Source organism: Phocoena phocoena, chromosome 12 (genome assembly GCF_963924675.1).
Source record: "Phocoena phocoena chromosome 12, mPhoPho1.1, whole genome shotgun sequence".
Lineage (NCBI taxonomy): Eukaryota > Metazoa > Chordata > Mammalia > Artiodactyla > Phocoenidae > Phocoena > Phocoena phocoena.
Window position 1 is genome coordinate 45,551,601 of NC_089230.1, and position 14,568 is coordinate 45,566,168.

The following is a 14,568-nucleotide window of genomic DNA, read 5'->3' on the forward strand; positions in this document are numbered from 1 at the left end:
AATAAATATTTTTGAACATCCACAAAGCATGAAGCAGTTTTCTTGATGTTCAGTTTGAATCTTCAAAACCTACTTGATGGTAGCCTGTATTGCTGTTGAATATAAAGATTGGTGGAATAAAATAATTGAGTCTTTTTAAGGTTCTTGTACTGCCCTCCTTTTATGATTGGTCTTTATTTAATTGGTCTAATTTTAATCCCTTTTTTTCTTTAGGCTTCTGAAATTTGTAATGTATGTATATTCTCCCCCCGCCCTCCCGCCCCCGCCTTGGGGAGAGAAAGAATATCATAGCTTATCCTGCCTGCCTATTACATCAAGTGCATTTATTTCTATATTTCTGTTACCTTCTTTCACTTGGTGCTCTTGAAGTTGTTTTGTGGGTTTTTTTTTGTTTTTGCTATACTAGAGGTTTGGTTTTTTGAACCAAACTGCAAACATGTTGAAGTTTATTCTGAAATTTAAACAGCTGTTTTTAGTTTAGCTGTATTTTATGGGAGATTTCTTTTGGCATGGCATTCAACATTGGTTCTAAGCTGTTTTGTTAAGGTTGTTTTTCAGATCTGTGGTATGTCTTTATAGTTTAACAACCAAAAGTTTAGAGTGACCTTAAAGTAGTCTTCAAATGTATGACTTAATTATTTGATCACAAGGTTGTGCTCTTTCAGTAAGAATTCAGATGGTGAAACCTTACTTTATAAGTGGGTAAGAGGTCATTTGTTTCATTTATTTCAGTTTAAATTATGTGGCTTTTAAAATAATTTATATTTGCAGTTCTTTCTTGCCATGTTAGCTCATTCAGTGACTTTCCCCACTTGGTCTTATCTTACAGACCAGTGGTTCCCAAAGATTGATCCTTAAACTAGCAGAATCACTATCACCTGAGAACTTAGAAGCACATATTCTCAGACTTTAGGTACTCTGGATGATTCTTTTCTGCACACTAAAGTTTGAGAACCACTGTTCTAAACCAGTAGAATTTGTTTGTGTATAACCATTGCACTCTGGTAGAAATTAAGCAAAAGCTTTCCAGCTTTAAGCTTAAAGAAAGATAGTGTCTTTGCAATACAATTCTAATAATCTCAGAAATAGCAAATGGAAGCCTCTGTTTTAATTTCTGACAGTGTACTTGAAGTTGTTAGAAAATATTGGAGAATATGTGGTTTAAAAAGATTGAGAATGACTTTCAATATCTCTTTTCTTAGGATTTTATACTCCCTGTATAAAATGTCAAAATTTTTTCCTTTTGCATATTATAAAGGTGTCCCCCAAATTTAGGAAACTAAAATCAACTGCTTCATTATATGTGTAGTTGTATTTGGACTTTCGTGAAACTCAAGCATAACTTAATAAACATTACCTTTTCTACCTGACAATTCATTCTAAATCAGAAAAGAAGGCTACTCTAAGCTTAGATTGTTGTTAGAACTATGCTTGCATTTATTAGATCAGTAGTCTAGGAAGAAAAAAACCAAAGGTGTGATAAAGTAGTAGTTGTGGAGTAAGAAATGGAAGGTATAAAACTTGGTCCAACAAAGGCCACAGTTCTGAGTTACCAGCCTTTAGCTAGAGTGAGAAGTGCTGACCAACTTTCTGTATTGTAAAATCTTAGTGTCAACATGTATTCCAACTGTGTTTTCAGTGCAGAAGTCTAGGGGTTTACGGTTCTTTAAGTTTGTCCACATGTGTATAGTTTGTATTTAGTTATATAAAAATTTAGATTCTTTAAGAAAAATTGTAGGAGTGAGTGTGTAATTTCATGCTTTTTCATTGAAAGTTGGATCATAATAACTCTAATATTGAAGGGTAAGCTATGCTTTTTAAAAAAATGGATTCAAGCTGAGATCGTTCCATGAGAGATAAGGGAAGAACATGTATTTGTATTAGTAGTTCTAAAGATTCATATACATTGAGACATTATACAGTTGACCCTTGAAGAATGAGAGGGTCGGGGCGCTGACTTCTGTGCAGTTGAAAATCTGCATATGACTCTGACTCCCCAAAAGCATAAATACTAATAGCCTTCATGATAATATAGTCAGTTAACATATTCTGTATATCTACATGTATTTTATGCATTCATAACATACCTTTTTCTTAATTTTTAAAAATATTTCTAGACTGTAGTCATGTGCAAGTTTTTTCAGGTTGTTGCAAATCTCCAGAAAAATTTTCCAATACATTTATTGAAAAAAATCTGCATGTAAGTGGACCCACAATTCAAACCCTGTTGTTTAAGGGTCAACTGTAATTTAAAACATGTAAGAACCAGTTACCCCCAATCCTTTGATGTTGTAGTTAAAGCACTGTTTTGTAGAAATGTCTCAGCCATATCTTCTAGGAATATACAGTTGACCCTTGAACAACACAGGTTTGAACTTCTATGTAGATTTTTTTCAATAAATAATTACTGCAGTGCTAAACAACTCACAGTTGGTTGCTCTGCAGATGCAGAATCATGGAGATGGAGGACAGACTGTAAAGTTAAATTCAGGTTTTCAACTATACGGGAGTTTGTACCCCTAACCCTGGTGTTGTTCAAAGGTCAACTGTTTATGTGTGTATATATCTGTATGAACATACACATACATAGATATACACATGCATAACATACACAAATAAATAAGTATAGAGTACATGTATGTATATTTTAAGTAAGAGAGTGTGTGTGTGTGTGTGTGTGTGTGTGTGTGTGTGTGTGTGTGTAGCTGGAACCCAGCTCTCAATTTCTCTCCTTTGCTTCTTTTGGGAGGTATTAATGCCTAGAGTGGTACTTATTCAACAAGTAGAAACAAAATTTATTTCAAGCCCAGTTAAAGAACAGATTTCAATGCTTTAGTCTGCAACTGTTAAAACTTCAAGAAAGTCTTAAAAGTAAACTCATACCAGATTGTGAGCCACAAGAAGGATTCTACTTTAGAGACAATTGTCCTGCAGGGTTCTTTGGCTCAGAGTTTATATTTCCTACAGTTTTACCTATAAAGTTGTCTTGTTTATTTTGTTTATGACAAATTTCTTGGGTAATACTTAACTTCAAATTGCCTTTAACTGTGTTAAATTTCTTTTCTCCCCAAAATAATCATTACAAATTAAGTGGAATTGGTTCTTTTCAGCTTTATAAGCCATCCATAAATGTTGTAATATGTACTTTTTCTGTATTATTTCCCTTCTCAGCCTACTAGATGAATTAAGAATTGGGTTTTGTTACCTAGTCTTTTAATCTTTTAAAAATATTTTAATAAATATGTCAAACTTTTTATTATGATATATTCTCTGAGATCTATTTAACTATGTATTTTAGGATATTGGTGCAGGAAAAGGCAAATACTATGCTGTCAATTTTCCAATGAGAGATGGTATAGATGATGAATCATATGGGCAGATATTTAAGCCTGTAAGTATTATTATTTTCAGAAATGAAAAGGAATTCCAAAATGTTTTTTAGAGACATTAACATTTGTTACCTTGTACATAGATTATTTCAAAAGTGATGGAGATGTATCAGCCTAGTGCTGTGGTGCTACAGTGTGGTGCAGACTCACTATCCGGTGATAGACTTGGTTGCTTCAATTTGACAGTCAAAGGTAAGCAATTTGAAGGGTGATATTCCAGGAAGAAAGTTTTTTTTCTTCCTAAGAACCTCCCATAAAAGCTGTCATTTAATTTTTACCTGCTATTTTAACAGGGAGCCATGTGTTTTTTATGGGTTTTTGTCATATGTATCTTTTATTTTGTCAAATTTATGTATATATTCATACATGAGTAGTTTTGTAAGGCTTGTTGCAATACCAACCAAGGCAGCGGTTTTCTTTTTTTAAAACTTTTATTTATTTGTTTAATTATTTATTCCAGTTTTATTGAGATGTTGGCATACAGCACCATGTGAGCATAAGATGTACAACATAATGATTTGACTTCAATATCATGATTTCAGCATCATGAAATGATTAACACAGTAGGTTTAGTGAACACTCATCTATAGTACAACATTAAAGAAATATATTAAAATATGTATATTTTTCTTTGTGATGCAAACTCTTAGGATTTACTCTCTTTAACAGCTTTCATTTATAACATACAGCAGTGTTGATTATCTTTATCATGTTGTACATTTCATCCCTAATACTTATTTATCTTTTAACTGGGAGTTTGTGCCTTCTGACTGTCTTCATGTAATCTCCCCTCCCCTGACTCCTTGCCTCTGGTAATCACAAATCTGATCTCTTTTTCTATGAGTTTGTTTGTTGTTTGTTTTTGAAATATAACTGACCTACAACACTATGTTAGTTCCTGGTTCACAACATGTGGTTTGATATTTCTATACATTTCAAAATGATCGCCATGCTAAGTCTAGTTGTCATCTGTCATCATATAAAAATATTATATTACTATTGACTCTATTACCCACTCTGTACATTTCATACCTGTGACTCATTTATTTTGTAACTCAGTGTTTGTACCTCTTAATCTCCCTCATATATTTCTCTCCTCCCCTCTGGCAACCATCTGTCTATATCTGTGACTGTTTCTGTTTAGTTATGTTTGTTTATTTGTTTTTTTGATTCCACATATTACACTTAGCATAATTTTCAACAACTTTTGTTGATTCTTTTGGTGCTTACCTTTCTTTAAATAACATGTAAGCTTTTCTTTCTTTTTTTTTTGACCGCACCATGCAGCATGTGGGATCTTAGTTCCCTGACCAGGAATTGAACCCAGGTCCTTGGCAGTGTGAGCGTAGAGTCCTAACCACTGGACCACAAGGGAATTCCCCAAGCTTTATTATTTTTAACTTTTAATTTTAACCTTGTATATTCACTTTCCATTGTGAAAGAAGAGGGAGCCACCACTTTGTCCCCAACACATGCATACACCCTTCCAATATTTCCATTTTTACAATTTAAATCTGGTATTTAGACCAGAATTTTGGTCATGGTATTCAGTGTTAATGGCATCACCAGCAACATTGAAGCATGTTTCAGCTTATTCAATTTCCTTTTGCATAACTTGTTTTTCCCCATACAATTTTGTCATTTCCTTAGTTTTCTCCTTACTCATTAGTAAATTGCCAGTATTTATAAATAGTACATTATATTCAGATGGATCAAGTGTTCTGTCCGTTTTACCTCCATGAAAAACAGTCTTCTGACTTGTTCCTGTTTGGGTGAATTTCCTCTGTAGATCTGGTAGAACATCGAGCTGTTCTTTGCTTATAAGTGTTGAAATCAACATATGCTAGAGGTCCAGACTAAAGTAAAGATCACCGTTATGGAATGAACTGCTAGGGTATAAGAATAAATCTGAAATTTTATTTAATAAGTTCTTAAAATTTATTATGTATGGATTAGTTGTGACTTTTCACAGATATTGTACATGATTTTGGAGTTGTTTTCCTTGTGAACTTTTAGGTAACAAGTTCATGTTCTGCTTTGAATTCTCTCATAAAATGTGAAGAATTCTCAAGTAGAACTTTTTCCAGAACAACTCTTGGCCTAAATGGAATTTAATAACTAAATACAGGTATTAAAGGCTATTTTATTTGATGTTACGATAGCTCCTATGCCAGCCAGCATTACAATTATGACGTAATCAATCTATTCTGCTTATATTAGGTTGAAAAATTTGAAATAATTGCCCCTTTTCTTGCTAGGTCAAAAGTGGCCAAAAAGCAGCAGTTTCGTATTGTTGAAAATAATGTGCAGATAACCATCTGTTTCCTCAAAATGGATACAATCTTCTTAAAATCTACTTAATGTACTCTTAAGATGTGTATTAACTTGTCAGTTTTCTTAACTTTTTGAAAGTTATTAATGCCTTTGTACTTAAAAGCAATAGCTTTCATAATCACAAACTACAGCATTTTATTTTACTCTTACTATAAATCTATATTTCAACTGACTGATAGAATATCCGTTGTATAAAGCATGTAAAGATATTTGCAATCCCAAATGTCAAACTTGATTCCAAGCTTTCTCCACTGCCAGCTTCAATTCAAACTGCTAAAGTCAGTTTACCTCTTGTCTGTCTCCTTTCTATCTTACTTTATATTGATACTGTTGTATGCTCTCCCATTCTTCATTTTTATAAATTTTAGCCTTTAAAAAATTCCTTTATAATCATTTTTATCAGGTTTTGAGATGAAAGAAAAGTAAATGTCTTTGTTTAGCCAGCTGTCTTTACTGCTATCTTTAAGTTAACTGTTTGTTTATTTCATCTTTAAAAAATACCCAAACAGTTTTCCTTTATTATAAGAAGCCTGAATTTTCATAATTGCAGTAATAACTGTTGGGTTATGAATCATATAATATAACTGTTTTTATATGCATATATGTTTTTATATATGTTATATGTTTATGTGTTTACACTTTTTATGTCCTTATACATAATTTCACATATTTATACATATTTGTATACCCTTTTTAACATCTTTATTGGAGTATAATTGCTTTACAGTGGTTTGTTAGTTTCTGCTTTATAACAAAGTGAATCAGTTATACATATGTCCGCATATCTCTTCCCTCTTGCATCTCCCTTCCTCCCACCCTCCCTATCCCACCCCTCTAGGTGGTCACAAAGCATATAATGTAACTATTGAAGAGTACTTAATGAAAATGCTCACAGTATAGTTACATGAAGAAAACATACCATTAAGCTTTTAACAATTAAAAAGAATTGGAAAGGAATATTCAAAAAACTATCTTTGGATGAGAATTTTAGGTAGTTTTTTCTTCGTACTATTTTGATTTTTCCAAAATATTATTCAACATACATCAATTTCTTCTATAATTGAAGGATTTTTTTCTTGCTTTAAACATTGACTTGTGTTCCTGAATGATGATGATAATATAAGAAGTTACTAGTAACTCGTAACTGATTTCTAAACTATGACATCCAAAGGAAATATTTTGTTTTCATGTTAGGTTTACTTTATACTGAAATTTCTACACATAGAAATTGGTTAAAGTTTTTTATAGTAGTAATAAATATTAATTTTATAATTTTAGGTAAGTTAAGAAAAATGTCCATAATACCACTGCCTAACGATAACCTATAGTTAAACCTGTATAGCCTTACATAATTTTTCTGTATATGTCTATGGAGGAAAGTGGTAACAAAAAGTCAGTTTAGTTTAGATTATACAATGTTTCATTGCAACCTCACTTATTTTTTCCCCCAGGTAACCTCACAGGAATATAATATCTTCATATCACATTAATAAAATGTGTTATATTCATATTTTAATATTAATATAGTTGTATATTTGATCAGGGACACTTGCTGACATAGCCAGTTATGTCTTATTGTGTTTTCTATATCATTGTATAAAAGGTGTTTTATTGATAAAAGTTATAAACTAGAAATTTTCACATAATTAAAGCCATTTTGGTTGAATAAAGTATTGTTTATATTATCTTTTTAAAATTTATTTTTCCAACTGTTACAATGTGCAGATGTATTGTTACCCAAATTTTCTTTGTTTTAGGTCATGCTAAATGTGTAGAAGTTGTAAAAACTTTCAATTTACCATTACTGATGCTTGGGGGAGGTGGATACACAATCCGCAATGTTGCTCGATGTTGGACATATGAGACTGCTGTTGCCCTTGATTGTGAGATTCCCAATGGTAAGTGTTCTTATTTTGATGGCTTTATTGGGTGAACTGTCAATTCATAGAGAAGGATGTTTAGGTGATTACAGTTAATTCCAAAACCATGTAAATAGGAGAGCAGTCACTTAATGAATTCATTTTGCATTCACTTTTAAACATCTTCTCTGGAAATATTTTACAACTTGAATCTGGATTTTGTGCATGGATTTGTGTGAAAATTGAGCTTTTAATATGTAACTTTATTTCATTGTTTTTGATAGAATTGCCATATAATGATTACTTTGAGTATTTTGGACCAGACTTCAAACTGCATATTAGTCCTTCAAACATGACAAACCAGAACACTCCAGAATATATGGAAAAGATAAAGTAAGACATCATTGAATTGATTTGATAAACATTTCATCTTGATACAGCGTTAGGAGTTTTTAGAGGGCCAAATGCAGTAGGTCATTTTAGCTTTATACATAGGTATTTCCTTTGTCAAAAGTATTTGAAACCTTAAGGTTATTGATTAATTTTATAAAATAATGGAAATATATGGGATTCATAGCTCAAAAATATTTCTATTTTCTATTAGTTAAAATGGATTTTTCAATTGAAAGGGGCACTATAAATTTTATATTTTCTTACCTTACATGAAAGTGAAATTTATTTTCATTGAAACATTTTGATAAAGCTTTATCTAAGAACAGAGTGTTTAGAGAGACATTGTAGTACACAGACCTGGGTTTGTGTCCTCTCTTTACCACACACTAGCTCTGTGACTTTTGGGAAGTTAATTTGCCTTTGTGCTTGTATTTCCTCATTCTTGAAATGGGGGATGTTAGTATCTATCCTGTAAATTTTGAGGATTAAACGAGTTAATAATATGTAAAGTATCAGTGCTCAGTAAATGTTACTATTTTAATTCATAGGTTAAGCTAGATAAAAGATGCATTTTTTTTGCATAATGTTTCCTCTTACATTTAAAAGGAACTTGAAAGAAAATATTTTTTTCTTATAACTGCGCATGTTGTAATTTAGACAGCGTTTATTTGAAAATTTACGCATGTTGCCACATGCACCTGGAGTCCAAATGCAAGCTATTCCAGAAGATGCAGTTCATGAAGACAGTGGAGATGAAGATGGAGAAGATCCAGACAAGAGAATTTCTAGTAAGATAGTCCCTTGATGTGTACTGTTACATTTTTCTGGTTTATTAAAAGAATACTATAAATTGAAGGTTTTGGTGGCCCAAGGACTTCACATGTTTTCATGAGCAGCAGTCCCCAACCTTTTTGGCAGCAGGGACTGATTTCGTGGAAGACAGTTTTTCCACAGACCGGGGATGGGGATGGTTCAGGCGGTAATGAAGGCGATGGGGAGCAGCAGATGGAGCTTCACTGATTCGCTTGCCCGCCACCCACCCCCTGCTGTGCAGCCTGGTTCCTGACAGGCTGCAGACCGGTACTGGTCCATGGTCCGGGGTGTTGGGGACCCCTGTTCATGAGCACACTATCATTACTTGTCTTTATTTTTACCATTTTTTAAATCTTACGTGGATTTAATTTCCTATGTCTCAAAGCTTGATTGGAGTATCAGCCATTTCAGTTTATTTGACTACATATATGATCAAAAGTTTCCACAAATTAACCACTTATGTAGAGTGAGTTGAATAACATTAAGCACCTTCTGTTTGATTCTACAGTCTAATTCCACTTGATACGATTCGTAGGTTTATAGCATAATGGTATGCTATCACGGTATAGACATTCTAACATACTTGGTGTTAATGATATTTTTTATTTTCTCTACTTCCACTCAGCTCTGAAATAAAGGATTTTTATTTGAAGACACCATTCCCACTACCTATCAGGAAAACAGTATTTTTCCTCTAAAGTTGTTTGTTTTTTTAATGAGATCTGCAAATGTTTTTCTTGTTTCTTTGAATTATTTCTTCCTAAAGCTAAATTTTCAGTATTTAGCAAGCCATGCATTCAGTTCTAATCTTAAAATCTGTTATCCTTACTTTTAAATGTGGTGACTGGCTAGTTCTTTTGTAGAGGGGTGCACTTAACAATTATAAAACCTGTGACTGCTTTTGTCAAAACTTTTATTAAAAATCTTTAATGTATCAGTTCGAGCATCAGACAAACGGATAGCTTGTGATGAAGAATTCTCAGATTCTGAGGACGAAGGAGAGGGAGGTCGTAGAAATGTGGCTGATCATAAGAAAGGAGCAAAGAAAGCTAGAATTGAAGAAGACAAGAAGGAAACGGAGGACAAAAAAACAGGTCAGATTTATTTTTTGATTAATGTTTTAATTGTAAGTTTTTGAAAGTGAGCTATACTGCAATTTTTATGAGATCCTGAAGTCAATGATGCAAGTATTGGAGGGGGTGAGTGTGCTAAGTAGGTGACTTTTTTTCTTCCCCCCATGTAAGTAAGCTCTTTTAATTAGAGCTCTCTGAATGCTATTAGTCACATTTGTTTTTATATTACAGGAAACTATCTCTTCTTGACGACATAGGCTTAAAATAGTGAACATTGCACTATGATATAGATTGGGTAAGAGAGAGGACAAAGCGGTTATAGATCCATATGTAGCCTGTGAGCAGAGCTGAAATTCTAAGATAATTTGTAACTACCTGTAACTTTATTTGATGGGAATAAAACACAGAAGAGTCACATTATCTATCCTTAGACCAGTTTCACTATTTTGAAAAGGCTCAGAGAATAGACTTTGTTCAGAAATTATATGAAGGAAACATAAAAGCTGCAGAGATGGGAAGGGATTTGGGAGCTGGGTTGGGAGGAGATAATACTTTCTGCTGTCTTAATTTTAAAAATGCTGTGTCAGTTTGTTGAGAATATAGATGCTTTAGGGCATTGAATTTGCTACCAGAATGTGTTATTTTTATCTGAGTTTCCAGAGCACTTACACATACCTGGGTCATTTTATTTTATTTAACACATTGTATTATAGCACCTCATTAGGGACTTTATATATATCTCTGCTAGATTGAGCTGCTCATGGCTAGAGAATGCAATGTGCTAAATATCTGTATTCTTGCACTTGGTGCATTTCCTGATGGATACCTGATACCTATATGCAAGTAAAGGTGATGAGCACAGGTTTTAGTTGACCTGTTAATTTTGATCCTGTAGCATGTGGAAAACTGATTCAGAGATACTGGTCCAACATCCTTTTCCTATCATTGAAGTTATATGAGTAAGCTGGCTCTCATGTTCTTTTTTACTAGAGAGTTAGGAATCCGTAGCATGTCTGACACATCTAGTTCTGTTCTTGTTCGTGGATTGACTCCTCTATACGCTACTGTTCTCTGTCTACCATTTTATAATTTTAACTTCCCAATGTATTACAATGATGGCTCCAGTCTACTCTTGTGTACTGATTGACATCCAGAAATTCCAGCTGTGATGGAGGTAAGAAGGACTTAGCTTTAGTTGTAGGATTTTTCTAGTATTTTTTTCTCTTACTGTTAATTTGTCTTGTCTGGTTTTTCTGTTTGTTTGTTTTCCATTTTGGTGTTTCTTCCTGTTTTTAAATCTTTATCTTTTCTGTGCTTTTTCTTCCAAATAGGAAAGTGGGTGCACTGTGGTGCTTATCTTTCATTGCTATTTAAGCTAAAAATGAGAGTACTTTTTGATCTGGCTTAATGGCCCGGGTGGTGGATTAATCTCATAGTAGTTCCTAAATACTTTTGTTATTGATACGGTAATGAAATTTGGTAATGAAATTCTTCTTATAGGGTCTTGCATTTGTTAAAATCTTACAGCCTACAAATAAAAGAAATATTACCATAGAAAACATTTTAAAAAATCTGCAGTTCAAAACCTGAAGTTAGGAACGTTTCTTTTCTCTACCTCCCTCCCCCTATCCCATTTGGCACTTTGAATTATTAAATTTGCACATCCTAAATTAAGCCAGAAGCCTAAACAAATGTCATAGTAACCATATTGCCATGTGTTTGTATTATAATCAGTGCCTCACAACTTTGCTTCATTTGCTTATCTAAAGAAAAAATTTAGTACATTTGGGCTAATTTGTTTCAGTGATCTTGAATAGGTAGTATTGCTCCTCCTGTTTCATTAATTTTTTTTTTAATGGTAAAGTTTTGGTACTTACATAGTGAGGGTTAAAAACTAATGGTTAGGGCTTCCCTGGTGGCGCAGTGGTTGAGAGTCCGCCTGCCAATGCAGGGGACATGGGTTCGTGTCCCGGTCCGGGAAGATCCCACATGCCGTGGAGCAGCTGGGCCCGTGAGCCATGGCCGCTGAGCCTGCACGTCCGGAGCCTGTGCTCCGCAACGGGAGAGGCCACAACAGTGAGAGGCTTGCATACCGCAAAAAAACAAACAAAAAAAAAACTAATGGTTACATAAGTAATAGAATTTACCCTCTGTTTTGTCTGTGGCCTCATCTAATTCTGTCCCCTTCTCACAGTACTCCAGCCACATTGGTCTTTCAGTTCTTCCTTTCAGCCTAATTCCTTCTTGCCTCAGAGTCCTTTTAAGTTTTCCCTCTGTTCAAGATACTTCTCCCTGTTTCCCACCCAAAAACGATTCGTTCTTCAGAATGTCTCTTAAACATCACTTCTTCATCGTAGGCTTTCCTAATCTCCCACAGTGCTATGCTCACGTCTATAGGCTGGACTTCTTCACAGCACATATCCTGGCTGTAGTGCTGTGATCCCATAGAAGAAAACTTCCCAAAGGCAGGACTACAGTGTTATACTGACACCTTGAACCTCTGTCATTTAGTACAGCACCTAACACAAAACTTATTTAGTTACTGATTTCATGAATAGTAAGATTGTATATGGCAGTTTTTTATATTTTAAGTAAGATATATTTTAAAATAAAATGTATACACTTTATATTTCAAAGTAGGTGTTAATCTTTTCCCAATTTTTGTTTTTAGATGTTAAAGAAGAAGATAAGTCCAAGGACAATAGTGGTGAAAAAACAGATACCAAAGGGTAAACCATATTCTTTATCTAGTAATTTTCATATACTATAAAAATAACGAGCACATACTGGAGTTGGGGTGGGTGTACATGTGTTCTTTTGAGAAGTACTGAACTGAACCTGGAATATCAATAAGTTGTTGAGATGCTCTGAATTTTAGTCTGTAATGGTGCATAAGACAATATATATATCTTAACTATTAGTTTATGTGTCATCTACTTTCTCATTTTTCATTTATGTAGCTTGCTTTTAAAGAATTACAAAGACTGGTAATAATCAGTATTATAGCTGAATATAGATCAGTTTATATTCTTGAACATAATTTACCTGAGCCTTGTTTTGCTATTAACTTTTTTTTTTAATTTATTTATTTTTGGCTGCGTTGGGTCTTCATTGCTGCGCACGGGCTTTCTCTAGTTGCGGCGAGCGGGGGCTATTCTTTGTTGCGGTGCGCGGGCTTCTCATTGTGGTTGCTTGTCTTGTTGCGGAGCATGGGCTCTAGGCGCGCGGACTCAGTAGTTGTGGCTCGTGGGCTCTAGAGCACAGGCTCAGTAGTTGTGGTGCACCGGCTTAGTTGCTCTGTGGCATGTGGTATCTTCCAACACCAGGGCTCAAACCCGTGTCCCCTGCATTAGCAGGTGGATTCTTAACCACTGTGCCACCAGGGAAGCCCGCTGTTAACTTTTATATAGGCACTCGTGGTCTTTCATGGTGCTCTTCTGTATACATGATTTTTTAGTGTTGTGAGACAGGTAAATTTAAGAAGCACTGGGCTAGCATAACATAATTTGTTTTTTAAACCGTACATAATTTTTTTAAAAACCATAGTTGAGGTTTTTATTGTTGGAAAGCATGTTAAAAGCTTGGCCACGCATAATTTTGTGCTAGCCTTCATAGGATGACTTGGAATAGATTGTAGAACCACTAGAAAGATCAAGGCAGTCAGTGCTCCAAAAACACTCAAGGCACTATCAGCTTAACGTGTTTCTTGGTACGAGCCAAGAATGAGGACTCAATGAAGACTGATCCATTGGTCGGTGCATTTAAGTGGTGATTGTGCTGTTTTTAATATTTCATGTTGCCTCTTTTAACAGAGCCAAATCAGAACAGCTCAGCAACCCTTGAATTTGAGAGTCTCATCACTTTCAGTGAGGAAATATTGGGAAGAAAAATGTTTTCTTTTTGAAGACTTCTGGCTTCATTTTATACTACTTTGGCATGGACTGTATTTATTTTCAAAATGGCTTTTTTCGGTTTTGTTTTTCTTGGCAAGTTTTATTGTGAGTTTTCTAATTATGAAGCAAAATTTCTTTTCTCCACCATGCTTTATGTGATAGTATTTAAAACTGATGTGTTATTATGTCAAAAAACTGCTCTATTAAAGAAGTAATTGGCCGTTCTGAGCTGATTTTTCCATCTTTTGTAATTATCTTTATTAAAAAATTGTACTTGGATTGTCTTTTGTCTGTTTATTACATCATGGAGTCTTTTTTCATAGGCTAATGACATGACTGTTTCTGTAGCAATAGAATACACTAGAGGTGGAAGATACTGATTTGCAACTTCAAAGACATCCATAAACTATTTCTTGAGGAAATTACTGTATTTACAGTAATTATTATTTCTTAATGTAATAGGAGTTCTTAAGTCTTGTCCTCTATAGGTTAACCAGTCAATGTTGGTGAAGATTGATATCTCATTATCATAATTTATCTGAAATTAATGATACAAGCTATGCAATTGAGATATAGGAATTATCTTTGAGCTGAACCAAAGATTCTCAAAAACTGGAAATGGAGATTCTGAGTTGAAAGAAGAAATCAATAATCAGAAAAGGAAACTATAGCTTCCATACTGAGCTACATGTGACTCTTTTGCCAACCCCCACAATAAACCAAGTAGACAAGAAATTGTATGGTTGTGTTTTACCAGAACTTTCCTGTGTTTATATTAAGGCTAAAATAAAACCTGCTGTTTAGACAAAACCTG

General features: G+C 34.0%; 1 protein-coding gene across 1 annotated transcript in view; it reads left to right on the top strand.

The window, feature by feature from the left end:
* Positions 1 to 14,038, top strand: part of HDAC2 (histone deacetylase 2) — a 31,451-nt gene extending 17,413 nt beyond the window's left edge. Inside the window, exons 7-14 of the mRNA XM_065888454.1 lie at positions 3,299 to 3,391; positions 3,473 to 3,581; positions 7,481 to 7,621; positions 7,867 to 7,975; positions 8,633 to 8,763; positions 9,727 to 9,882; positions 12,533 to 12,590; positions 13,674 to 14,038. Coding sequence (XP_065744526.1) covers positions 3,299 to 3,391; positions 3,473 to 3,581; positions 7,481 to 7,621; positions 7,867 to 7,975; positions 8,633 to 8,763; positions 9,727 to 9,882; positions 12,533 to 12,590; positions 13,674 to 13,704 — 828 coding nt within the window. The 3' untranslated portion in view covers positions 13,705 to 14,038. The remainder of the gene's footprint in view (positions 1 to 3,298; positions 3,392 to 3,472; positions 3,582 to 7,480; positions 7,622 to 7,866; positions 7,976 to 8,632; positions 8,764 to 9,726; positions 9,883 to 12,532; positions 12,591 to 13,673) is intronic.
* Positions 14,039 to 14,568: the final 530 nt, after the last annotated feature.